The sequence below is a fragment of the Pituophis catenifer genome, unplaced genomic scaffold (assembly GCF_029215685.1).
Source record: "Pituophis catenifer annectens isolate HBS135680 unplaced genomic scaffold, rPitCat1.0.hap2 SCAF_1, whole genome shotgun sequence".
NCBI classification, from domain to species: domain Eukaryota; kingdom Metazoa; phylum Chordata; class Lepidosauria; order Squamata; family Colubridae; genus Pituophis; species Pituophis catenifer.
In genome coordinates, this window is record NW_027256881.1 from 54,749,814 (window position 1) to 54,775,131 (window position 25,318).

A 25,318-nucleotide genomic window follows, 5' to 3' on the forward strand; every position below is an offset into this window, starting at 1 on the left:
TTTCAATAAAGGATTCAATAAAATTATTAACAGAAGAAGAAATATTTCTTTGGCATCATTATCAGGTGATTTTGTAACAGCACAAAAAAGATAGAAATTATCTTATAATTTCTTATAATATTTTTGTCAATGGCCCAGTACTGTCTAATGGTTGCTATTTACATCAAGCAATGACCATTACTAGTAGTTCAAAATAATTAGTACGAATAATTGGATATAGTGCCTAACTTTTTTATATACATTACATTATTTATGTCTGATTAGCTGTCTTAATGATATGTCTGGCATAAAAAGTGTTGCAAGTTCTTTCAGGCTTGAAGGTCACGAATATTTAGGAGTACAGGTTTGTGAATACGAAATGGTGTCACGCATCTTTTAGCACATTCTTACTTTATGTTTGGGCACCAATTAGCAGTGTCAGAAAAAATGTAAAGAATTAAGCAATGTCAGACTTAGAATGTAAAGGATAAGCTCATGATATAGGAAACTCATTAAACAACAATTAAACTGTCCTTATTTCTTAATGAGACATGGGGATAAATCTTCACAGTTCAATTTTTCTTGTTTAATCTTCTCTCTTGCTGTATGATTTTTCTCTTTTCTTAAAAAAAATCTTTTTTCAAGGTCACTTGCTACCACTTGAGGGAACATGTTTAATTTTTCACCAGAGATAACGCAACTGTTTCTTAATATTCCTGATATAAACTTTTGCTTGCTCATTTTATTTAACATATGCTCTGTTACAGCTGGTCCAAACCTACTGGGACAGAAAAGTGTTAAGACTTTGAGATTGCTGGCAGGATATCCCTCTGTTTTTCTGATTTGCAGTTAAACAGAGGAACATCAATTTCTGTGAGAGTGCAATACTTTCCAAAAAAGATTAAGTTGGCTAGGGAAAGGTTCAAGTAAGAAATGTAGCTTGCATTCTACTTCAGAATCTTTACTCCATTAATATGAAAATCTTGGATTCTTCCACATGGTTTCTCATTCTTTCTCTTGAGGCATTATGAAACTAGGGACATCAGGAGTGCCTTTGACATCTCACTGAAGGTAATGCAAAGCTTCATTTATATTACAGTTCAGGATTACATCCTTTATAGCCTGATGCTATAAGCAATCTTGCCACAGCATAAGGCTATCACATAGAAAGTATATGACAAATTGTCCCCTTCAGCTCTAACACTTATTTGAGAAATTATTAATCACCATATTAACACTGCCCCATGGCATCAGAGTCATGAAATCCTGGCTTCTGGATCTTCAAAATACGGACAGTTTAGTTTTGTTGGATAAAAGAATGGATTCAATGTTAAGAAAAGCACAGAGGATGCAATAATTAGAATATATAGAGCATGTACTGTCATTGTAGGAGCTTCTAAGATCCATTGGCTCCATCTTGAATGTGCTAAAATTATTTCACTGGTATATCATAATGAGTCACTGTATAGGACAGGCCTATCTCAGTGCAATAAAAATCTCAGCCTAAGAATGGAATTCTAAAAGTTACAAATTCTTCTCATTTTTCTGTCTCATGGGCTTTATTTCCCATTTCTGGAAGCAGATGTGTGGACAAGAAAGTTCTAAGCCTTCACATTAAGATACTCTTTCTAAAAGTGGTTAATTTATTACCATTATATCAGTTCTCCAAGAAGGGCAAAATAATAAACATATAGTTATCACATAATTTTCATTGTGATTTAAGTTCCTGAAAAATTTAGGGCGCCCATTTTGTCCATTATTCTTTCATGTATATTTGTTTAAGTGTGGCATGTAAAATTTGATATATCCATTGGTATAGGCTCTGTGGATTGAAAAAGATGTGTAGTTCTTTTTCAAGTTGTGCATTTCTCATCCTTGATTTTGGAGTTTTTTATCATACCCTTTTATTATGTTTAAGAGAATAGCAAAATCAATAAAATAGTATAACACTATCAAAGTAATACAAAAACCCTCAATAAAGCACAGTCCAGTCCTAAATTCAGGTTTTCTAAAAGTAAATTCTACTGAATTTAATTTGGAATGAACACTTTAAAGGCCTCTTCAGGTGTTGGAAGTCTGTATACTGAGCCCACCAATCATTCTTTGGGCTTTGGAGATCTGACATGGAACTGTTCTTACTTGAATGTAAATACCGCTTTCCCCACAATCAGGAAACCTGCTTTATTTGGGGCTCAGATCACAGGGAATGCTGCATTTGCATTCAAATAAATACAATTATAATTCCTTTTCAGAATTTGTACCTGAACACCTGAAAGTCTGGGAGAAAAAAGGACATTCTCAAGCCATTTTCAAGCATTCAGCTGAACTTTAAAAAATTAAAATGCGAGTCACAATGGAGGGGGAACCCAAATCACACAAATATAGCTAAAAGCAATTGCAATTAAGTTTTAATTGCTTCATGGTATCATTTTTCTCCATCAGTGTAAATTAGGAGCTAATAATTTGTTATCTGTAGATTTTACATTAACTGGGGAGCATTAAGGGATGATTCTTGCGTTATGAAGGGTTGGCTTAAGCTATATTAGAATTGAGTCTGTTGTATACCTCTACTCCATTCCGTTTTCCTTCAGTTTTCTCTCTGTGATTTTTTTCTACTCTATATCTATTGAAGATACTCAGACCTTATTGAGTTCCTTTGGGATTATCTCTCATTTTTGTTTCTTTCCTACAATTTTTTTTTCTCCTTCAAATCTCAAGGTTCCCCCAAGTTTGCTCCTACCAGCAGATCTATTCTGCTTGTGCTTTGCAAGAGAGGGGGGATTCTTTGTTTGATTCTTTTCTGACAATAAGAGTACATGGCATATTGGAACAATTGAATGTGAAGTTTATTTCTTTAAAGAGGGTCATATGGATTCTTTGTTTGTTGGCATGCAGTTGAGGATATTAAATGCCACCTATTTAATACTGAGGATATACTTGCACGTGTCTCTTTCAGATAATTGGGTGTTTAATACCTGTGGTGCCACTGGATCACAAGGGCCTACTCAGACCCAGTGCAATGATGCCTATAGGATCTCTAATTTCAGTGTACTGGTAGGAACAGAGGAACATTTTCCTGGTGTACAGATATGGAGAGTTCCTGCAGACAATATATACAGGTGAGCTTTCTTTTACTTATTCATTGAAACATTGATATCCTATTCTTCAGCCCTAAAATGTTCCCAGACTGATTTACAGAATAATATGAGCAAGACAGTTGCTACTCTAAGACTGCTATATATATATACACCGGTATACAGTATATATTTAAAAAGTGATATGGAAAGACAAGAGGAAAGAAAACTGAAAGGTACTCAGTCATAATCTATTTGTTTCTTACAATAGTTACTATGTTAAAAAAATGAGCTGGCAGCTGGCAGAAAATCTGCAGAACTTGATCTCTAAAATCTGCAGAGCTTTATCTCTAAAATCTATTTTCCCTCAACTTTGCTAAGCCTTGAAACGTGAAAAAATGAAGAGACTAAGAAATTTCCCCATTGCCTTCAAAGGGCAGAACTGGACTTTATCAATTATTTCAGGGACTAGAAAGAAAGAAAAAATCCTTACTCTGGAAAAATATAGGGTGAACTAATGACCCTAGATTTTATCCTTGGCCAGTTCCATTTAAAAGAGCTTAATTAGCCTGTTGTGCAGATGAGCCCATGTCTAAGAGCTGTGATTAGCATTTACAATTATAGCAGGTATGAAATGGCATAAGGAACTCTCACATCCGTGCTGTAGTACGAGTAGAGCAGTAAACCTTCTATCATAGTTTAAGGAGAGAATTGTGCAGTTAAATTTGAAACATCTAGTCTTATGGGAGTGGTAGCACAGTATCCAAGGATACCATAACACTTCTGGCAATTCCAAGAAATCTTTTTCATCCCATTATAATTAAATAAATATTAAAAGTTTATGGTGTAATCCAGAGCAAGGAGTTAGGAAATGATCAAAATCTTGCAACAAATTGAGAACTCTCCAAGGTTTTCTTTTGTAATATCTTTGTAGTTTTCTGTAATTTTCTCCTTTTCTATATGTGTATTTATGGGGCAGGGGAATTGTCAGATTCGTTATTTCACAACAGTTGATGACTTCTGGATTAGAATTTCTAGATATCAGTGAATAGTGAAACTACCAAAGGGCTGCCAACTTGACTCAATCCAAAGTGCTGGCCAGAATCCAATATGAAGTGTATAATTGTTATACTGTTTAGAAGCACAATTACAATGCTACTAAGTTCAACCCATTTGTAGGTAAAAAAAATTGCCAAGAGAATCACATTCGGCTGGGTTTTTTTAAAAAAAAATGAAAGCACTGCATTATTTTAAAAAAATCGGAAAATTTAAAAGATTGGGGTAGGCATGTGTGATTCAGTTTATTTTCTAAACTGTGCCATTTCCACATGAGTTAATATAGTTGATCCCACCTGAGATATTTTAACTCTGGTTTTCTTCTTCCAAAATATACGTATCTGTTTTATGCATATAATACAAAACATATTTTGAAAATACATTCTAAGTTACAATGTACTTTCCATAGCCATATGATGTATTTTTGAACTTCGAATTGTATTACCAAATTCTGAATTTTTAAACCAAACTGTACAGAAAATGGAATCTTGTCTAACATCAAGGTCACCAAGGAGTACCACATGTTGCAAAGGGATCTGCACTGGGATGGAAGGAGTAAGACAATATTTTAATGACATGATTTTACTTTTGTCATTAATTAAATATAATTTTTATTAACAATTTTAATTACAATAGTAAAATTAATACAAACTAAACATAGAGAAAGAGAAGAGAATGGAAAAAAGAGTGAAAGTGCAGGAAAAAAGAATAAGGAAGAAAAAGAAAAGAATATAGAAAAAGAAAAGAATATATAAAGAAGTGACTTCCAACCTTCGCAACAGGTATAAACAAATCTACCGTGTTTCCCCCAAAATAAGCCCTATTCTGAAAATAAGCCCTAGCTTGCTCCCAATATAAGCCCTACCCCCAAAATAAGCCCTAGTTAAGATCCCACCCACTCCATTGCACCTGGTTGCATAAGGTGGGGTGAGGCGCATGGGTAAAAATCAAGCTAGGGCAGAGATGGGGGGGTGGAGCTGCCCCACATGCCCCACACCCTCTTACCTTAGGATAGTTGCACCTAGGCCTCCCACTCCCCGACACCTGCCTCGCCTTGCTGGGCCACTTCTTCTATGGCCGCTTGCCACACTTGCGCATGTTGCCCCCCAGTCTCCGTTTCACCCTGCAGCTAAGAAATGAGCTCCAGATTGATGTGTGCAGCATCCCCCCCCAGCCTCCATTTTGCCATCAGGAAAGGCCTCGGATGGTAAAACAGAGGCTGGGAGTGCCACACGCAAGTGGTGACAATTGCCCGCAGAAGAAGTGGGTTGGCAGTGGCCACATTGGCTCCTACTAGAGAGGGCTGTTGGTACCAACACTGCAAGATAAAACAGTGGAAAAGAATTCCCCTGAAAATAAGACCTAATGCCTCTTTTGGAGGCACACAAAAATTAGATCGGGTCTTATTTTGGGGAAAACACAGGTAATAACTCTTCATACCCTAACAGGTTACAAACAAATATCTTTTCATCCTGTATACATCCCTTATTTATAAGCAATTCCTTAAAACATTAACTTTTCCATTTTTATGTCAAAATAAAGGATTATTATGCCTTTGCAGAAAATGCCTTTAATTTTGATCAACTAAACTAACTTTATATTCCTTAACAGTCTTAAGTTTCAATCAAATATTGTTGTTATTTTTTAAATCACAGTATTAACTGATATCAAAATAGGTTTGTATTTTGTTTTCTGCTTAGAACCTCTAGCATCCAGTTTCTAATATTATCACTTATCTTTGTTCCGACCTTGGATAGCCAAAATAAATCTCAGTAGAAATTGTTTATTTTTTAATAGTTAATTCCAAAATCTGATAATAAAAATCAATGTTCCATATTTATCTGGACCATTAATCCATATATAACTTTCTTAGATCAAAATGCTACTTAGTTATTTGCTATTTATTTCAAATTCTTTTTCTTAAGACTATATTTAATTTTTCTTTTGTTCAGAGTTGAAAATAAACTTACCTGATAAAGACTTTTCCAATATGTTATTTCAAAAGACTCTAATAGCTTTAAGTTGATGGTAAGTAATTTTAGAAATGATTAGAAAGTAAGGCTTCCAAATGAATTGTCATTTAAAGATGCTGCCATATTTACGAGGAAGATGGCTGATTATTTCATTTCCCAGCACTCAAAATGTCTTGTGGTCTTCTCATGAAGAGCAGTTGTCTAGAGTACACATGGGTGATCTTTAATCCTCTTCTTATCCAGAGAGGTTCTAAAGAACTGCTCTATTCATTGGAAATTCCTATGATTTTGCTTTTGTCATTTTGATGAAAACCTTCCATCTTCCTGATTATTCTGAAGGGCTATTTCTGCATATTCTATGATAGGATGGATGGATGGATGGATGGATGGATGGATGGATGGATGGATAGATAGATAGATAGATCATAGATAAAGCTCCCTGCAGTGCCCAAATTAGCCCATAGTAGTTTAAACAGCTGAGACACAACTTGGTGAAATTGAATTGAAAAAGTACCCAAATCTGCTCACCTGCCCATTTTTAGGAAAATTGCTGCTAATGAAAAAAAAAAACCTAATAATGTTTCATTCAGCCATTTAGAAAAGAATGACTTGCCTGTGGGAGAACAGGTGGGAAGAATTTTTCAAGGTTGGCATGTAGTATGAGTATATATAAAATATTGCCCTGATGTAAAAGAGAAGAGTACTAAATTATATGTACAGAGGTCTCATTTATTTAATGTTAATGCTGTGGGAAGAAACAACATTTAATAGTATCCCAAGGCTGATTGTATTCTTTAATACACTAGCAAGTAGATTGTTTTGACTCAACATGTCTCTAAAATAAGCAGAATTAAAGCATTAAAACATGAAAGACAAAATGCACAACATCCCATTAAAAAAGCTAGACACTATATTGATGACTTGTAAGTTTTGTTCTCTATATTGCAAGATATTTTAGCCTGTTGCACAATACCAGATATAGAAGTTTATTTAGGATATCATGGAAGCACTTTCCTTTGATTGAGATCTCTGGCTAAGAGAAATTACTGCAATTGGCTTAGCTAAGTTGATCAGAACATTCCTTTGGGTCAATTTCCCTAGCAATTTATATTGTTTCTGTTGTTAGATCTTCGGTATTGCTGGCCCTGGTTCCTTGCATGATATCAGCTGAAGCTCTTTGGGCCTTAAAATACATCAAGACATGATGGGGTGTGGGGTATGACATTGGAGAAAAGGATGAATTTCATTTTTGGCTAAAATATGACAAAATGAATGAGCTTTTTTTTAAAAGAGGGGGGTATCCCTTACAAAGGAGCAAAAAAAGTGAACAATTAAATGAATATGAAATAAATTGTCCATGTGGAGCATTTTATTGGTGGTTTCCTCTAAGATTAAGAGTCTAGTATATCTTTAAGTAGAATGAGCTCAGTTAGATTCCATATAGAATCTAGTCTGATAGAAAAGTCTGATACTTGATTTATCTACTGGCAATAAGCACCATGCTTTTGAACACCAATTAATCCATTCCTACAATAGTGTTTCTCAGTCTTGCCAACTTTAAGATATGTGGCCTTCAATTCCCAGAAATTCCCCAGACACATGCTATACTTATAGGCTACTTGTGATATTAACATTTTCAAAGGGGTGTGTGTGAGAGAGGGGGGGAGAGAGAGGGGAGAGAGAGAGAGAGAGAGATGCATTTCAGTAGGCATTTGTACTTGCTGCCTACTCCTTGATTTTTCTTTATTCTATTATTGCCATGGAATAAAAGCAGATTTAATTTCTACAAAGTTAGTGGAGGAAGAGGATTATTTTTTTAACTACAACCATTTAGGGTTTTAGTGGTGTGGTGTGGTGTGGTGTGGTGTGGTGTGGTGTGGTGTGGTGTGGTGTGTGGTTTAGGCCAAGAAAAGCCCATCGCCAATGACTCCTTGCAAACCAGAGACATTTTCCCCAGTTTCCAGCTCAATCACATCTTTCATTTCATTTCTTAAGCCAGAGTAAGACTGATTCAAAGTGTTAAGAAAGGGCAAGAAAGCATTATTTTTAAGGCCATTGTTGGAAGCAAAATGCTTGGAAGTTTTTCTACCTGACATGCAAAATAACATAATCAGCTATGGGTCATGTGCATTCTGATGTATTTTGGAGTGAAGACATCACTGGTGCCATCCACCATCACAGCATGCATGTGTTGCCCTTATTATATAATCTATGTCTGTCTAAAAACAATGGAGTAGTTCTCATTGCTGATAGAGGTTTTCATCTCTAACTGAACTAGGGGGAGATGAGTAGACATCAACACCAACTGCAGGAACATTATGATTTTCAGTATTGTGAAGGGTCTTGAGCTCCATGGGGTTCCTTAATTATAATGGTTTCCTTCTTAGTTTGGGGCAATGTTTCCTTTTTTAGTCAGGCAAACTGACAATATGCCTTCATCTAGCTGGTGACTTCTGACAAGTAAAGAGTCTGATCTTCTCTTTCATTGTCCTCAACCTTACCAAGGGTCCTCTGAAACTAGTTCCATGTTGGTTCTCTTCCTCTTTAAGTCACTTTATAGGTATAATACTGTTTATAAACTAGGAAGCTTTCAATGGTGCAAGAAATACCTAATCCATTTTAGAATCACTCTCTACAGTAGTCTTTCTCTAGACTGAAACCAGCAACCCATCTATAACAACCACTAGAGTTCTCTGGCTGAAAGCCATCACCTCTGTTTTGAAGCTGCTTCTTCTCACAGGTTTTCCTGGGTGATGTTTAAAATGTGTCCCTTTGCCTGTCCATATCTATTGCCCCCCCTCTCTCTCCCCCCCCCAAATCTAAACTTTTTCTTAAATATAACTTTTTTTGATTGAGTGGCCACATGGATGCCTGAAGAGCCAAAAGGAAACTAATTCTGAGGACAGACATCATAAGAAGGCTCCATAGAATTCTCCTAGCATCTGCAGATTTATATACTACTTTTAAAATATATATTCTTTTCCAGAATAATTCATGTCCAGTTCATGTCCTCACAGGCTTAAGCACTTTCTCTTGGGACTGGTGCCCACCTCAATTTCTTTTTTCTGTCATTTGGCTGATTGATTATTAGTGAAGTGTCATGGCACAGATGATTCATTCTGTCAGCAACAACAAAAGTAAAAATTAGATATATTCAGATCCAACTCCTTATCATCTTAGGGAAGAGCCTGAAGGCTGTTCCTTAGCAGCAAATTCTCACTTTTGAAATGCATCATTGCCAAAGAAGATACTGTGCACCTGGGATCCATTCTTGTTTTATTTTTTACATCAGGATAGGATTTTTTTTTTATATTTCCAGATTTGTTAACTTTTAATTTTAATTTTAGTACCACAGCCTGTTCTGTTACTAATTTTATTCCTGCTATTTAATGGTGACAATAGAATAGAATTACATTTTTAATATGTATTTTTAAACAGCTTTTTTTTTTTTTTTTTTTTGCTCTTTGTTGCTCTGGTGAGTGCTTTATAGGAAAGAGAAAATTAAATAGAACTCAAGGAAATATATGCAATCAATCCAAGAGAAAAAAAGGTTAAGATCTCAATTTGTTAGTATTCTTTATCTACATTTTTCAGAGCCCCTCCCCCCAAAAAATTCTATAGCAGTCAGTCCATGCCCCAAGTCAAACAAATTGCTTTGACATAGAAAAGACCATCAATTGGCTTCTTACGCCATGATTTAGTGTCCCTCAAAATAATAATAATGCAGCAAGCATGGATTTCTTTTGCAAAACAAGTCCCCATTTTTGTATCTCCAGATATTGTCAAAAACACCATTGTATACATTCTTGTTGCTTCAACTACTGTCATTCATCCCAACAAGATGATAATTGGCACTATAGGAGCCGTGCAAATTTGCCATGCGTTATCGATGGCAGAACAAATGCCCTCTTTGTAGCTATAGGCTTTGACAAATGTGTAGCGTTGTAACCTGAAGCTAACTGTTCTTCTTTCACAGCTGGTGAATGAGGCACTAAGAGCGTCTCTCTGGGTTCCTGACTTTATTGCTTATATGCAAAACCTACTCTTACACAGAAAAATATGGCCCCTAATTGCTGCCAATTAGCCCTGCCAGCTTGCCTTGCTGAATAGTGCACCTCATTAGCCATTACAGTTTCCTGCTGAAAATCAGCTCAATGCCTCCTGCTCCTCCTAGCATCTGTTCAGGAGCTCCTATCTCATGGCCATCATGTCCTCTCATGTGTCAGTTGCTGCCTTATTAAAGAATGATAGCTTGCATTATGGAAAGTGACACATGAGCATAATCGGATCAGATTCCAAGAACACCCCCCCCACACACACACACACACTTACTTTATGAGCTATTTGGAGCTAGGGAGCCAATGTTTTCAGCAAATCCTTTGGCAACTTCTAATCATCTTGAAGGAGTTTAGATTCTGGGCTACTTAAACCTGTGACCAAGATATAGCAAAGAAGTATCACTTAGTTGTCAAGCAAATGTAAAGTTTAGAAAATGACAAACCCAGGAAACAAAATCTGTACTAGGTTATTCTGTGGTCAGAATAAATAATTCTGGTTGTATTTCTCTTATGACTTTTTGCCTTTTTTTCTGTTTTGTTATTCTTTTACCTGCAGCATCTCAGGCTATGGAGCAGCTGGTGGCAAAGGGAAAAACAGTATGATGAGATCACATGGTGTGAATGTTGTGGGAATATTTCCACTCGAGAAGAATGATACTTTATATATCTTGGTGGGACAACAAGGAGAAGATGCTTGCCCCAGTGTAAGTGATTATCCTTCCACCATTTATTATAATGATGTTTCTTCTCATTTCTGTGCAGCTGCTAAAATCTTGGCATCCTGAGCTTCCCAGACTTTGTCCTATTGATTGTAGCCTATTCTTATAGGTTTCCCATCATCCAACAAAAGTATCTGGCCCAGGAAAAATGGCCTGTTCTGATCCAATTGTACCCCCACATACAAACATTTCCTCTGCTCTATGCCAAATGCCACTGTAGATCAATCACTCCATCTGCCATCCTGACTGCACACAGCCTATCGTTACATCAGGCAATGCATTTTCAGAGATTTCAAATGATGTCCACCTTTTGCCAAGTCTGTTCTTCTGAATGGGAATTTGATTTCTAGTATAAAATGCTGCTGCGGCATCTGGGTAAACTGTCTAGTGGAGAAGGGGACAGGATGGATGTGACTGCTGATGAGTTGGGTATTAAGCAAGAAGCTGGTACTAACCATTGCTCTGGCTCTTTACTTACCCAGTAAATAAAACTCATCTATCTTAAGAATTATTGTGGATGAAGCATCTTAGTGTACAAACTGGAAGCCTGCTTGGTTCTAGAGCACCAGGTATGACAGCTGGATTCCTGCAGGCAATTGTGGGGGACGGCGGGGAGGACGACAGATGATAGGACAATGATTTAACTGAGTTATGAGTATGATGGATTCAGGCACATTTTTTTCAATTTTGATTTATTTTTCTCATGGGAACGCCAAGATGCAGAAAATATTCAGTGGTATCTTTTGAAAATGCCCAGCTTTTTGTTCTTTGTATTTTTAAGGAATCTTGTCTTGAGCATCTTTTGGATGGCTAAGATCCAAACAGTCATTCTTTATGCTCTACCTGAACAAATGAAATGGGGGGTTCTGTCTCCATGACAAGGGTTAATTGCACAATATTAGAAAAATAGCTATCTAACAAAATGAAATCCAATGGTGAAAAAAGTAAGGTTCTACATTTAGGCAAGGAAAACCAAATGATATGTGTAGTATAGGTGGTACCTTGCTCAATAGTAGTCACTGTGAGAGGGATCTTGGAGTCTGGTGGACAATCACTTAAATATGAGCCAGCAGTGTGCTGCAGCTGCCAAAAAAGTCAGAAGAGTCCTAGGCTGCATTAAGAGAGGGATAGAATCAAGATCATGTGAAGTGTTAATACCACTTTATACCACTTGGTAAGTACCACACTTGAGATACTGCATCCAGTTTTGGTTACCACAATATAAAAAAAGATGTTGAGTCTCTAGAAAAAAAACAGAGAAGAGCACAAAGATTATTAGGGGATTGAAGGCTAAAACATATGAAGAACTGTTGCAGGAATTGGGTATGTCTAGTGTAATGAAAAGGACTAGTGCTTGACATGATAGCAGTGCTCCAATATCTAAGGGCTGACTCAAAGAAGAGGGTGATCAACCTATTCTCCAATACATCTGAAGGCAGGACAAGAAGCAATGGATGGAAACTAATTGAGGAAAGAAACAATCTAGAACTAAGGAGAAATTTCCTGACAGTTAGAAGAATTAATGAGTAGAACAATTTGAATCCAGAAATTGTGGGTGCACCAATATTGAAGATTTTTAAGAAGAAATTGGACAACTATTTGTCTAAAATGATATAGGGTTTCCTGCCTGCACAAGGGGTTGGATTAGAAGACCCCCAGCATTCTTTCCAACTCTGTTATTCTGTTATTCAGATTTCCCTGATGCTTCTTATAAATGAATACAAGAGGTTGATTGTCCTTTCAGAACCAGACAATTTTGCTTATTTTTTATCTGTGATCTGGGCATTGCGGCGTACTCTAATATATGAAGTCATTAAATTACAGGCCACTGTAATCTTTACAAGAATTTATTGAGTGGTAATGTAATCGAGGCAAAGATATTGCATTGACTTTGTGAAAGTAGTAGCAGTAGTTTTAACTTGATTGGATTGTAATCAGTTATGTGTTTGCTGTGAAGTGTGTTTCATATGCATAGTATTTATACATAAAATACTGTGTGTGTGTGTGTGTGTGTGTGTGTAGAAACCCAACTATGATGTTACAATTGGAGAAGAGATGGCTAATCAAACAACTTTGAGTCATGTTGTTAGATTAGCCATCCCTCCTCCAGTTGTGAATTGGATGGAGCTAGTAGATGTTTTCTTATGACACCAAATGGCCCTTGAAGGACCAATTCTAGTCAAGCTCCTAATGATCAACAAATTAAATTTAAAAGTTATATTTATTTAGTAAGTTAGTACAGTTCTCTTTTTCTTCTTGTAAAGGTTAAATTATTGTAACTGGTTAATAATGTATATAAGCTACAGAGTAAGAATAATGCATGTTTTTCTGTCTTTGGTCTGAAATTCTTATTGTGAAGCATGAAGCATGACCAAAGGTGCTTTTCTTCTTTTTAGAGATTATAGATTAAATTGATCTAAACAACATGGCATTGCCTGATGTATTCAAACAATACATCTGAAGCAGAGACCAAGTCCTGCCTGTGTATTATTTGATAACCATAAGAGAGAGATGTTTGGATAAACAAAGAACAGTATGAAGTCATGGACATAGTTCATTGTAATGATTTTCAAGGAATTAAATTTCTCAGTCATTTGGCAGCCATCAAGTATCTACAGCAGCATCTGCAGTAGGGGTGAAAGTCTGCATAAACACAATTGCAGTATCACAATCCAAGTTCTCTCCCTTTTGTATGTATGATGTTGTGGCATGGGATAGGGTTTGGCTCACCATGCTATGCCTGTCATCTTACAGATTTTGAAAATGCTACAAAATACCTTGGGGTGCAATCAATCAGTTGCAAAAGAGTCACCTCCAGGTGAGATGGGCAGCATATAAGATGGATGGAACATTCAAGAAAGTATATAAATATACTGTGGCTATTTGATCACTGTTCAGAGGCTGAATAATGGATTATAATGAATAAATGATCCAATTTGATTGATTGATTTAAATGTTTATGGTTGCCTATTACAAATTCATGACTCTGGGAAGCTAACAGCAATTTAAAACTATATAATAAAATACAACAATTTAAAAAACAGCACAAATACAATCAGCTTCTACCTGCATGGCCAGTTCAAAAATTAGGCAAGCAGTAGTTCAAAACATCTAGAGGAAATTGGGTTCACTATCCTTAGAGTGGGATTAATCTAATCCCTCAAACATGAAAAATCAGGTTTGTATGTCACTTTAAGATTCATGAAAAAAAGCTGGAATATAAGTAAGCATTTTAGCAATGTTAAACAGGTTTGGTTCTAATCCCTGAATAGGCTCTGGAGTGAATGCATCCAGTCACAGGTAATTTCTTATCTGTATGTTAGAAGTTCCCTAGAAACAGAATATATCCTTATTTGCACTGTGTCTATTCTGGCAATAAAAGTTTATTAACAATATTTGTAAGACATCCCCATCCACATGGACTGTGAGCCAATCTAAAGTATCCAATTTTTAATTAGTACTTCTCCACACACAGCATATGCCTCAGTGTGCAAGCCTACTTTTAGAAAAGAATATACTGAACTTCTAAGTCTCACAACAGATAGCATGCCAACATAAAATTAAAATCTGTGCTGTTTCCCAATACAGCCAGGATGGAGGCAAGATCTTCTTGCTGGGCCAAGGAGCAGAATGACAGACCCAACATTTATAACTCTGCCACTTATGTCCTCTCTGAGCTCAGTAGAGCAATGTGGTGCATTAGGAAATAAATTTCTAATAATTAAGCTTTGATGAAAAATCTCTTGAAATATTCAGGAAGACCAAATGGCTACTGGCAGGAAGATGGGGTTGTTTTTCAGTCATCTCTTTGCAAATAAAAATACACCATTGCCTGAGGGAATTGCCTAGCACTTTTATCATTACATTAAACAGCGAATTAGCACAGTTAAAAGCCAGGCAAGAACCTAATTTCTATTTCATAATGCCTGTAACCTACTATCAGTTTCATGCCAATTGGCTTGGGCCTGTTCTAGACATGCCTCAGAATGAATTGATGCTGTACATCCCATGGTGACTCCTCAGTCTTCTGCTGCAGAATGTCTTATTTCATTGCTTTCTAGTGTATCATGCTATATTTCCTGTAATAAAGTCAACAGATCAAAACCTATCAGGAAGTAAAAGTCTCTAGCACACTCCTTTTCATACTAAGTTCATTGCAAACTGTTCCTTATGCAAAGGAGGATTCAGCCACAGTCTGAAAGAGCCAGATGGTAAATTTGATAACAAAGGTTGAATATTCCAGAATTTAATGTTCCAGTACAACTGAGGACAACTGGATTAGAGAAGACAGCTCTTTCACTTTGGAACTCTTTTCATTCTACTCCAGGTGTAATCTAAGAATTAGGCTAGGGATAATACAGGTTCAATAGCTCTGGTTTCCACGGAGGGGGCCAAGAAGAGATTTCTCGATATGAATTTGTTTACCTGGTTATATATGCAGATCCATCATGCCATACAGAAAGTCTGCCGTGGAGAGAATAATGTGGTTGAAGATGAAATTAAAGCAAATGGAAGCATCCAAGAATGGGCAGGAGGAGGAGGTGGAGGAGGAGGTGCAACGTACATATTTAAGGTATTATTATGTTAAGGGGTACTTTATATTCTGATTATTGTCTCTTCTTTTGGAGGCAGAGGATTGAATTTGAGATTTTTTTCCAAACAAAATATTTCTTTAACACTAGGTTGTATTTAAAGAAAAAGTAAGCAGAAAAATTGAGGGTGTCAAAAACAGAATGAGTAGCTCTTTAGGAATCTGGCTTTGGGGAACTACAACTGAAAGAATATAAACCCTGAAGCAAAGCCCTGGTTCCTATATTTTCCACACCTTCCTTCTTCTATCACAGCCTCAAGAAAGTCATTGTTTCTATTTTTTCTTAATAATTTCAGTTTAGTACTGTGCCCAAAACCTTAACTCTTTTTAGAGGTTTTGGGTTATTGCAGTTCCTTCATAGGAATACATAGGAATTCATCATAGAGGGGGAAAAGTAGGGCTGTCTTAAGTGTCATGGTCCATATTTAAAATTTATGCAAGGTAAAAAGCTGCAAAGAAAACTATACATGAACAGGTTTGAGTTTTTAAGGGTTGCCTGCCTCTTTTTTATTCCAAGATATACCTGTGTCACAGTTTGCATTACAGCTTTTCTATGTTTTCAACTCAAAATGGTAGAAAACTGTCACAGGTTTTCAGCAAACATAGCCAGCCAAGTCAGTTTATAATCTTAGCAAATTAGTAATGCTTATTGTTTTTAACTGAAATGAAAAATAGCATTTTTAAATTAATTTTAAATCCTGCAATTCTGCAAGTACAGAGAGACTTATCCTAACAGCTATAGCTTATTATTGTCTGTTATGCTATAGATCAGTGTTTCTCAACCTTGGAAGTGCTGGCTGGGGGATTCTGGGAGTTGAAGTCCACCCATCTTCAAGCTACCAAGGTTGAGAAACACTGCTATAGATCATTGTTCTCATAATGGATAATTACAAAAAAGGTTGCTAAGTCAAGGTAGTGATTCTCAGTACAATATAGTTCTCTAAAGAGTGATTGTGTTTTACCATAAACATCTGGAACAGTCTGTAGGCCACCAACATACTACCTAGAAGACTTCTCCATTAGCCTTATAATCATGGATACATATCACTTCCTCAAGTTCATGTGGGCTAATTGGAGTCACCAACTCCAAAGGGAGACTAGGCTGATTAAAGCAGCCTGCTCAAAATGTCTGATGTATCTGGCAACTTGTTTTTGTCCTGAACTTGATTTTCATCTACTTGAAGCTGTCAACTATTGGCACATGGCAGGGTATTATCAATACACTGATGACATCCAAGTACATCTCTCTCCACTGAGCTAAGAGATGTGATAGAAGTCCTGATCCAATGCTTAGACACTGTCAGGGCCTAAACAATGAGAGGCAGATTCAGTCCAAGCAAGACCGGATGGCTGTTTGTTCAAATTCTGAGGTGACACTAATTTCAGTATTTATTTGTTTGTTTGTTTGTTTGTTTGTTTGCCAACAAATAAGAAAACAAGTAACAAAGTAGACACAGACATGGACACATGAAAAAATTTTGGCACAAAAAAAAAGGATATAAATTGGCAAAACCTAGCGATAAACACATAGAATTATTACATATAATTGGGAACAGTAGGACAGGGACGGTAGGCACGTTGGTGCGCTTATGCACGTCCCTTAAGAAACATGGAAAGGTATGTTAAAAGAAAGGGTGTGTGTATTGAAGGGTGTGTTAAAAAGAAAAGACTTGTAACCAAATAACTACCTGGTTACATCACTTCTACTGAAAAAGCAGTAGAGACTGTGACCAGGAGGGGTTTTGGCCAGGTGGACATAATAAAGGCACACCTTTGACATTTCACAGTTGGATTGCTGAAATGTTATTTCTTGCCTTTGAAGACTCCCTGGAAACTTCAGCTGGTGCAAAATGTGGGTGCCCATGTGCTTACAAGACAAGACATGACAATATAGTCATGTGATACTATTTTTATGGGATCTACATAGGTTACAATTCATTTCTGAGCATAATTCAAGGCACTGGTTATCATCTACATGACTCTGGGTATCTTCGCAGCCACTTATCCTTCATAAATTCTGAACAGAGACTGCTTGCAGAAAGTACCTTCTTATCAATAGGTACAACTGAAGGGAGCATTGAAGAGGCATTTGTAATGGCTGCTTCCATCCTTTGGAATAGCTTAGCCATCAGGGCAAGGACCTTATAGCCATCTGGAGAATGATTAAGCCTGGCTAGTCCAGAAGGCCACAGCTGAAATCAGATCTGTGGCCACCAGTGACACTGCGATTGTTATTATGTTGTAGTTTTATCATGTATCGTTGAATTTTTATCCGTATTGCATTATGCATTGTTTGCAGAGGAGTGAGGCAGTTTATAAATTGATCAACTAGGGAACTGACTAATACATTCTAAAATTGCATTTTTTTCTGCCCACCATTGGATTCTTTGAAGCCTTTAAAGCCACAGTAGCAGCACTTCAAAATTAAAGCCAGAAGACCTAAAACAACAAATACCAGCCCATCAAGATTGCCAGTACAGGCACAGAAGCAACTGCTGTCTGGTTTATTTTGAAAAAGAAAATAAACATCTGTAAATTGTGGGTGGCATCCAAAAACAAAATTTGCTTGTAGCATCCAAAATCTATTAAGCCAAGATTTGTTAAATTAAGGGTTCACTGTGCATAAAAATGCAACAGTAATTTAGATCAATCTACAGCCCTGTGGGGGTTGTGAAGTACAACTTACACATAAGGGACACATTTATTATTTGCACACCTGATACCATTAAACTCTCATTTTATTTCTACCTTTGAAGATCGAGAACGGAAAGCCAGTGCCCTTGATCATTGCAGCAGGAGGAGGTGGCAGGGCCTACAGGGCCAAAGCCTATGTATTAAGCCATGAAAGGCTGGAGAATGATATGTCTATTCCGGGGTTCAATGGGAAAACTGGAGCCGCAGGTAAGAAATTGTTCCAACCTCTTTGCCGGGCTTAACAAAAGACATGGTGTAAAAGCCATGGCTTGTGATCCACAAAGGAATTTCCAAGCAGTCAGAACACACATTTGGCATCAGCTGATCTATTTCTGCTGCCTGAAAAACAAGGGCTGTCTGTTGGAAAAGCAGCGGTCGGTGTCCTCAGACTGCTGCAGTGACAATTCATCAGACTAGGTTCCCACTATCCATATGGTTCTCTCTTGTACATTCATAAAATTATTTGGATCACAGCCATTAACATTAGTGAAGAAGGATTGCTGGAGCACTATTGGTGGGAACGTAGAATCTACAGCTGTCGTTTTCTTCCCATATCGTTTTGCAGAATTATTCATGTTACTTTGCCCAAATTATAAATATTCATGAGATTTGTTCGAAGAACATGATATGCTTCTGAATATATACAGTGCTTGAGAAGCAGAAAAAGTATAAATTATATTTTGACCAATTAATCAGAGTGATATCAGAATTTGAAAATAAATAAACTCAGAGTGAAGATTATTCAGTACAGATTAGCCATCTTTTATCCTTACAGCATATAGCAGCAGTTTGTATTTGCAGTTTAATAGATTTAAAATCATTTTAATATATATGTATCCTGTTCTGTTATTGATGAAAAAATATCTTTTTCAAATCAATCCACCTCTAAATGTTTTTTTTAATTATCCTTATATAGATTAAAATTTTAAAAAGCTTCTGCAAAAATGTATACCTTAAAAGGGGATCTTTTGCCCTGTTATTCTTTCAGAGTCCTAATGTAGCTTCCTAATACTAGAGCAAGATTTAAGGGCAATTTATCTTTAAAAATAATAAAATAATCCCTGTTGCTGATTATGGGGGTAAATTAAGGTGACCAATCATCCCCCTTTAGGGAGGACAGTCCTTCTTTTGTAAGTTCTGACCTCTCTCGAAAAGTGTCCTCCTACATGTCCTCCTTTTTGATATTTGAAGACTAATCTGTAAATCTCCGTATTCGATCAATGCCGAGCCAATCCGTTGCGTGTGATGTGACGTGTTTGTATTTGACATGACGATTCATCAAGGCTCGGTACAGTGCAGTAAGACGCAATTATGAGACGCATGCGTTCCGCACAGGAGAATTGTTTTGAGAGAGTGCACCATGCACAAGAGTGCGCCACATGCAGGTGGCTTTGTTTACTTCTTACCGAAACACGACATGGCACACACGCATGCATTAGACTCACTTCTTTCTCGGTGAATATTTCTTTTATTTATGATATTTTTTTCTTCAATTTATTTGTGTCCTTCTCATTGTAAAAAAATTGGTAACCTTAGGGTAAAGGCAATATATGCTATTTATTCTGTGGCTCTGTGCTGAGTTAGAATGATCTTACAAACAATTCAGGTATCCACACTAGCTTGGTTTCATGGTCTTTATTTCTAGTATAACAACCATTTTTAATGTAATAGATATTCTATTCAATCCAGGCTTCTTTCCTGACTCTTCCTTTCTAATTGCCAAACTCCTTCAAAATATGAATTTAAAAGGTGCTCAGACTGTGTAACATTCTGTCTCTGGTAATGCAAAAACTCTCTGAGACTTATCTGGCTTCTGATAACAGTTGCCTACCGCTTCTCTGAGCACATGTTGTTTGGAAGACAGATGGGCCCACAGGGTATGATCAAAAAAAGTCATGATAGCAGCTCTAACAATGCAAGTTCCTTCCTTCCTCCTTTCTTTTTCTTTCTTTCTTTCTTTCTTTCTTTCTTTCTTTCTTTCTTTCTTTCTTTCTTTCTTTCTTCCATTGTATGTTAAAAACAGGTAGAGCTTTGATCGCAACTGTCACAGCCATCACCTTGACCATAGTAGCAGACACCTATTTTGGGAAAGAAAAAGCAGGGTATGAGAAAGAGTAAATGGAAGTTTTAATGACTTTGGACACATTCCTTCCCATCACCAGCATGTCGCCACCAATACATTGTCACAAGGATATGCAGGTTCTGACAGTTCAAAAGCAAATGAAGACATTTCAATGATCTTGTGTACTGGATGTAAATGTAGACAATAAAATGCTTACATAATGTGTTGCACAGAGACAAAGAAAAATAATTGTCAGTATGTTATGTCTAGCTGACTATGTGACCAACAATAGCAAAATAGAAAATTGGAAATATAAATAAAACAGCTGATATGAACTACAGATATGAAAAGTTAGAAAAAGTAATAACAATCAAACCAGTAATGGCCAGCACTGAAACAAACTGACATACGGACATACCAAAGAATTAAAATAAGAAAATTGTGGCATATGCAGAATGATCAGAAGAAAAACTGGCAGCATTGAAGTTTGAGTTCAAAAAAGATCTGTTACTTATAATGCAGGAATTGTAATCCTTATAATAACACCCTTGTAAGGATTAAAATATCTATTGAATAGATCAATCACCTTGCCTACAGTATGGCAATGGTGGTTACAGTTTCAGAATTAGAAAACCAAAAGCAAGCTCATATTCAATGGATTTTAGTCGGGAGGTTTTAAATTTTGGGCCACATTTGTTTAATTCTTTTAAAATTTTAAATTTTGTATTGGGATGTTTATTTTATTCTTGGCTGTGCACCGCCCTGAGTCCAGCAGGAGAAGGGCGGTATAAAAATTTAATAAAATAAATAAATAAATAAATCCCAAAGTCGAAGATCAGATTGGAGGCCAAGATAAAGAAATTAAGACCAGATGCAAGTAATAAAAGGACCTTAAAGAGAAAAAAGTAAAACAAAATGTAAGGATGAAGACCAACCTAATCAGAAAATATTGTTTTAGCATCAGAAAAAAATGAAGAAGCTTTGGAAATCATAAAGCAAGAAATGATAGCAATAGCTATGAAAATGGAACACGATGAGGCACAAATCAACCAATTTAAACAAAATCAGCTATTTCGATCAGAGCAGAGCAAATTCTACCAAAGTATAAATGGTAATAAAAATTCTGAAAATGGAAAACCAAACAAAGAGGAGGCAATATTATTTTTGAAAGACCTATGGCAAACTCAAAAAGACTAATAAAAATGCTGGATGGATAAAAAAAATTTGAGGATGAATTTAGTAAAAAAAAAAAAATCAAATGGAAGAACAAATAATAACAGGATAAAAGTGTAAAAATCAAATAAAAGGATTAAAAACTGGACATCTCAGGGAAACGTTTAATTGGATGCTTTTGTCTTAAATATCTGACTTAAATTACATCCAATCCAGTGGTGGGCTGCTGCCGGTTCAGACCGATACGGGAGAACCGGTAGTTGCAACCTGCTATCCTGGCCTATATTGCTTTGTATTTGACACTGCACGCATAAGTGGAAGACACGTGCGAGCGAATTGCCATGTTTAGTGACACCACACACATGTGCGGACAATGTGCACTTACATTTCCAGTGTTGGGCGAACCAGTTGTTACAGTATGTGACGTCCACCTCTGATCAAATTATACCTAAACAACTTAATGAAGTATTGCATAAAGAAAACATAGACGACTAATTAATAACTGGCAAAACCTGTCTGATTCAAAAAGAGCTAGTGAAAGGGATAACACCAGGAAACCACAGGCTGATAACATGCCTGCCTAAAATGTTTACGCTACTCATAAACATAATAGCAGACAATATCCAATTATTTAGAAGAAAATAACATCCAACCAGTAGGACAGAATGAAAATAAAAGGAAAAGCAATCAATCAATCCACTTCCGATTGATAAAATGGTTTCGGAGAATTGCAAAATCCAAAAAACTGATTTACATACATACATGGTCTAGATTGATTATAAAAAGATTATTATTCTGTGAATAATAACAGAGTTGGAAAGGACCTTAGAGATCTTCTAGTCCACCCCCCTGGTTGAACATGAGACTCTATATCATTTCAAACAAATGGTTGCCCAGTCTCTTTTTGAGAGCCTTCAGTGATGGAGCACCCACAACTTCTGAAGACAAGCTATTCCGTTGGTTAATTGCTCTCACCATTAGGAAATTTCTCTTTAGTTCTAGATTGCTTTTCTCCTCAGTTAGTTTCCAACCAGTGTTTCTTGCCTTGCCTTTTGGAGCTTTGGAAAATAGTTTGACCCCCTTGTCTTTGTAGGAGCCCCTCAAATATTGGAACAGTGCTATCATGTCCCTCCCCCAGTCCTTCTTTTCATTAGACTAGACATACCCAGTTCCTGTAACCATTCTTCATATGTTTTAACCTCCATCCCCTAATCATTTTTATTGCTCTTCTCTGCACTCTTTCCAGAGTCTGAACATCATTTTTGTATTGTAGTGACCAGAACTGGATGCAGTATTCCAAGTGTGGTCTTACTAGAACTTTGTAAAGTGGTATTAGAACTTCACATTATCTTGATTCTATTCCTCTATTAATGCAGTTTAGGTTTGCATTGGCCTTTTTGGCTGCTGCTGCACACTGTTAGCTCGTATTTAAATGATTATCCATTAGAACTCTAAGATCCCTCTTGCAGTTACTGGCATTAAGCCAAGTTTCATCTATATACCTATACAGTTGGTTTTTATTACCTAAGTGTAGAACCTTACTTTTATCTACATTGGATTTTATTTTGTTACATAGGGCTCGGTGTTCAAGTTTGTCAAGATCTGTTTGGCTCTTGAGCTTGTCTTCTGGGGCATTGACTAGTCCTCCCAGCTTTGTGTCATCTGCAAATTTGATGAGTTCCCTTTCAATCCTCTCATGTAGAGCATTTATGAAGATATTGAAGAGTACTGGGCCTAATTTATTATTTTATTTATATTTATTAGTCCAATTTATATGCTGCCCTTCTCCATAGACTTGGGGTGGTTTACAATGCATTATAGAAATAGCCTGCATACTTTTTTGTATATACCTGCTTATTAGGGCTTTTGGGGCTCCCCTAAGCGGTGTTATTCTATACAAAGTTGGCTTATTGCCCCCACAATCCGGGTCCTCAATTTATCTACCTCGAAAGGATGGAAGGCTGAGTCAACCTTGAGCCTGGTGAGATTCGAACTTGCACTAATTGCAGGCAGCTGGCAGCTAAGTGCTAGCACTTTAGTCCGCTGCACCACTGAAGCTCTTCGGTGGTGCATTCAGTAATACAGAACCAGTGGGGTACCTCACTGATTACTTCTCTCCGAGTGGATGTAGTTCCATTGAGTACAATTTTTCAACCAGTTGCAAACCCACTGGGTGGTGGTGCTGTCTATCCCACATTTTACTACCTTGCCAAGAAGTAGGTTCTTCAAAAGAAAGAACCTTCAAACCAACATCTTCTGTTTTTCTAATCAAAAGTAGACATTTGATTCATTACCACATTGTTGGATCATCAAATGTTTGAAAACAACTATTATCAATAAAAAACATTAGAATGTTTATAGAAAAAAATAATGAAACAATGGAAGACAAATTGGTAGCTGGAAATGAAAAATATGGGTTTGTCAATATTAGTGGAGGCATCTTCCAGTCTTATTATATCTTTCTTATTATATGGCATTTCTATGATCCCACTTTCAATGATTTTGAAAAAACAGATCTTGGATACCACACAGCAAAAATGCTAATAAAACCTCACATTTGCTTTGTACTGATGGTTTGAAACTTTGTGGAAAATCAGAAATTGAAATCCTTCATTGACAAAAACTGTAAAAGATTTCAGCACAGCTATAGCCATGGACTTTGGCCTAGAAAAATGTGCTGCCGTAGCAATAAATAGGGCTAAAATCACAAAAAGTAATGGAATTGAAATGCCAAATGGCTAAACCATCAGAAGCCATCAGGATGAAATCTACAAGTGCCTGAGCTTTTTATAATTGGACAACATCAAGCATGGCCAAGTGTAAAAATGATTAGTAAAGATATACATCCAAAGAGTGACAAAATTGAATGGAAGAAACATCAAGGCCATGAATACCTGGACCATAACTGTGATACAATAAACTGCTAGAATTATTAACTGAACGTAAGCTGAGCAGGACAGTTTGGACCAAAACACAAGAAAACCTAGACTATTCACTATGCATTATATCCCCATAGTGCTACTGATAGATTATACCTGCCCTGCAGCAATGGAGGCAGATATTTATTTCAAGGCCAACGAACTGTCAAAGAAGAAAAGTATATATCAGCTGACTATGTGAAAGACAGCCAAGAACAAGCATTGATGCAAGTTAAAAATTGGAACTTGCTGAATATGCAAAACCAAAACATGAATATTGAAATAATGTAATAAAAATATTCACAGATTGCTGGCAAGGGAAAACATTGCATAGTCAATCTCTACAAAAGACAGAGAGCAAAGTGGATAAAAGATAAAATGAAGCACGTGCAAAGCGCATATATGAAGCGAACCAATAGCAACACCGTTGAAACCCACCACTGGTCAATAGGTGGACAAAATTGCCAAATGCAATCTGAACGTCTGGCTGACTGTGTGACAAACCACAGTAACAGCAGAATAAAAGAGAAAGAACTAGAGAAAATCACAAGATATAAAGATCTACAAATAGAAGTAGCAAAACCATGGCAAAAGAGCCGAGGTGGCGCAGTGGTTAGGGTGCAGTACTGCAGCTACTTCAGCTGACTGCTAGTTCAGCAGATCAGCGGATCAAATCTCACCTGCTCAAGGTTGACTCAGCCTTCCATCCTTCCGAGGTGAGTAAAATGAGGACCCAGATTGTTGGGGGCAATATGTTGTTCATGTTGTCTTTGTTGTAAGCCACCCAGAGTCCTCGGAGAGTGGGCGGCATAGAAATACGAAAAATAAATAAATAAATAAATAAATAAATAAATAAATAAATAAATAAATAAATATGAAAGAAAGAAAGAAAGAAAGAAAGAAAGAAAGAAAGAAAGAAAGAAAGAAAGAAAGAAAGAAAGAAAGAAAAGATAGTACAAATAGTAGTGGCAGCTGGGGTGCGGTCCAAAACATCTAGAGCAGGAGTGTCAAACTCGCATTG

At 36.7% G+C, this 25,318-nt stretch overlaps 1 protein-coding gene across 1 annotated transcript in view; it reads left to right on the forward strand.

Moving 5' to 3' along the window:
- ALK (ALK receptor tyrosine kinase) overlaps positions 1 to 25,318 on the forward strand; it is a 650,975-nt gene that overhangs the window by 585,324 nt on the left and 40,333 nt on the right. Inside the window, exons 12-15 of the mRNA XM_070957560.1 lie at positions 2,936 to 3,098; positions 10,697 to 10,844; positions 15,301 to 15,432; positions 18,207 to 18,351. Of these exons, the coding sequence (XP_070813661.1) occupies positions 2,936 to 3,098; positions 10,697 to 10,844; positions 15,301 to 15,432; positions 18,207 to 18,351 (588 nt within the window). The remainder of the gene's footprint in view (positions 1 to 2,935; positions 3,099 to 10,696; positions 10,845 to 15,300; positions 15,433 to 18,206; positions 18,352 to 25,318) is intronic.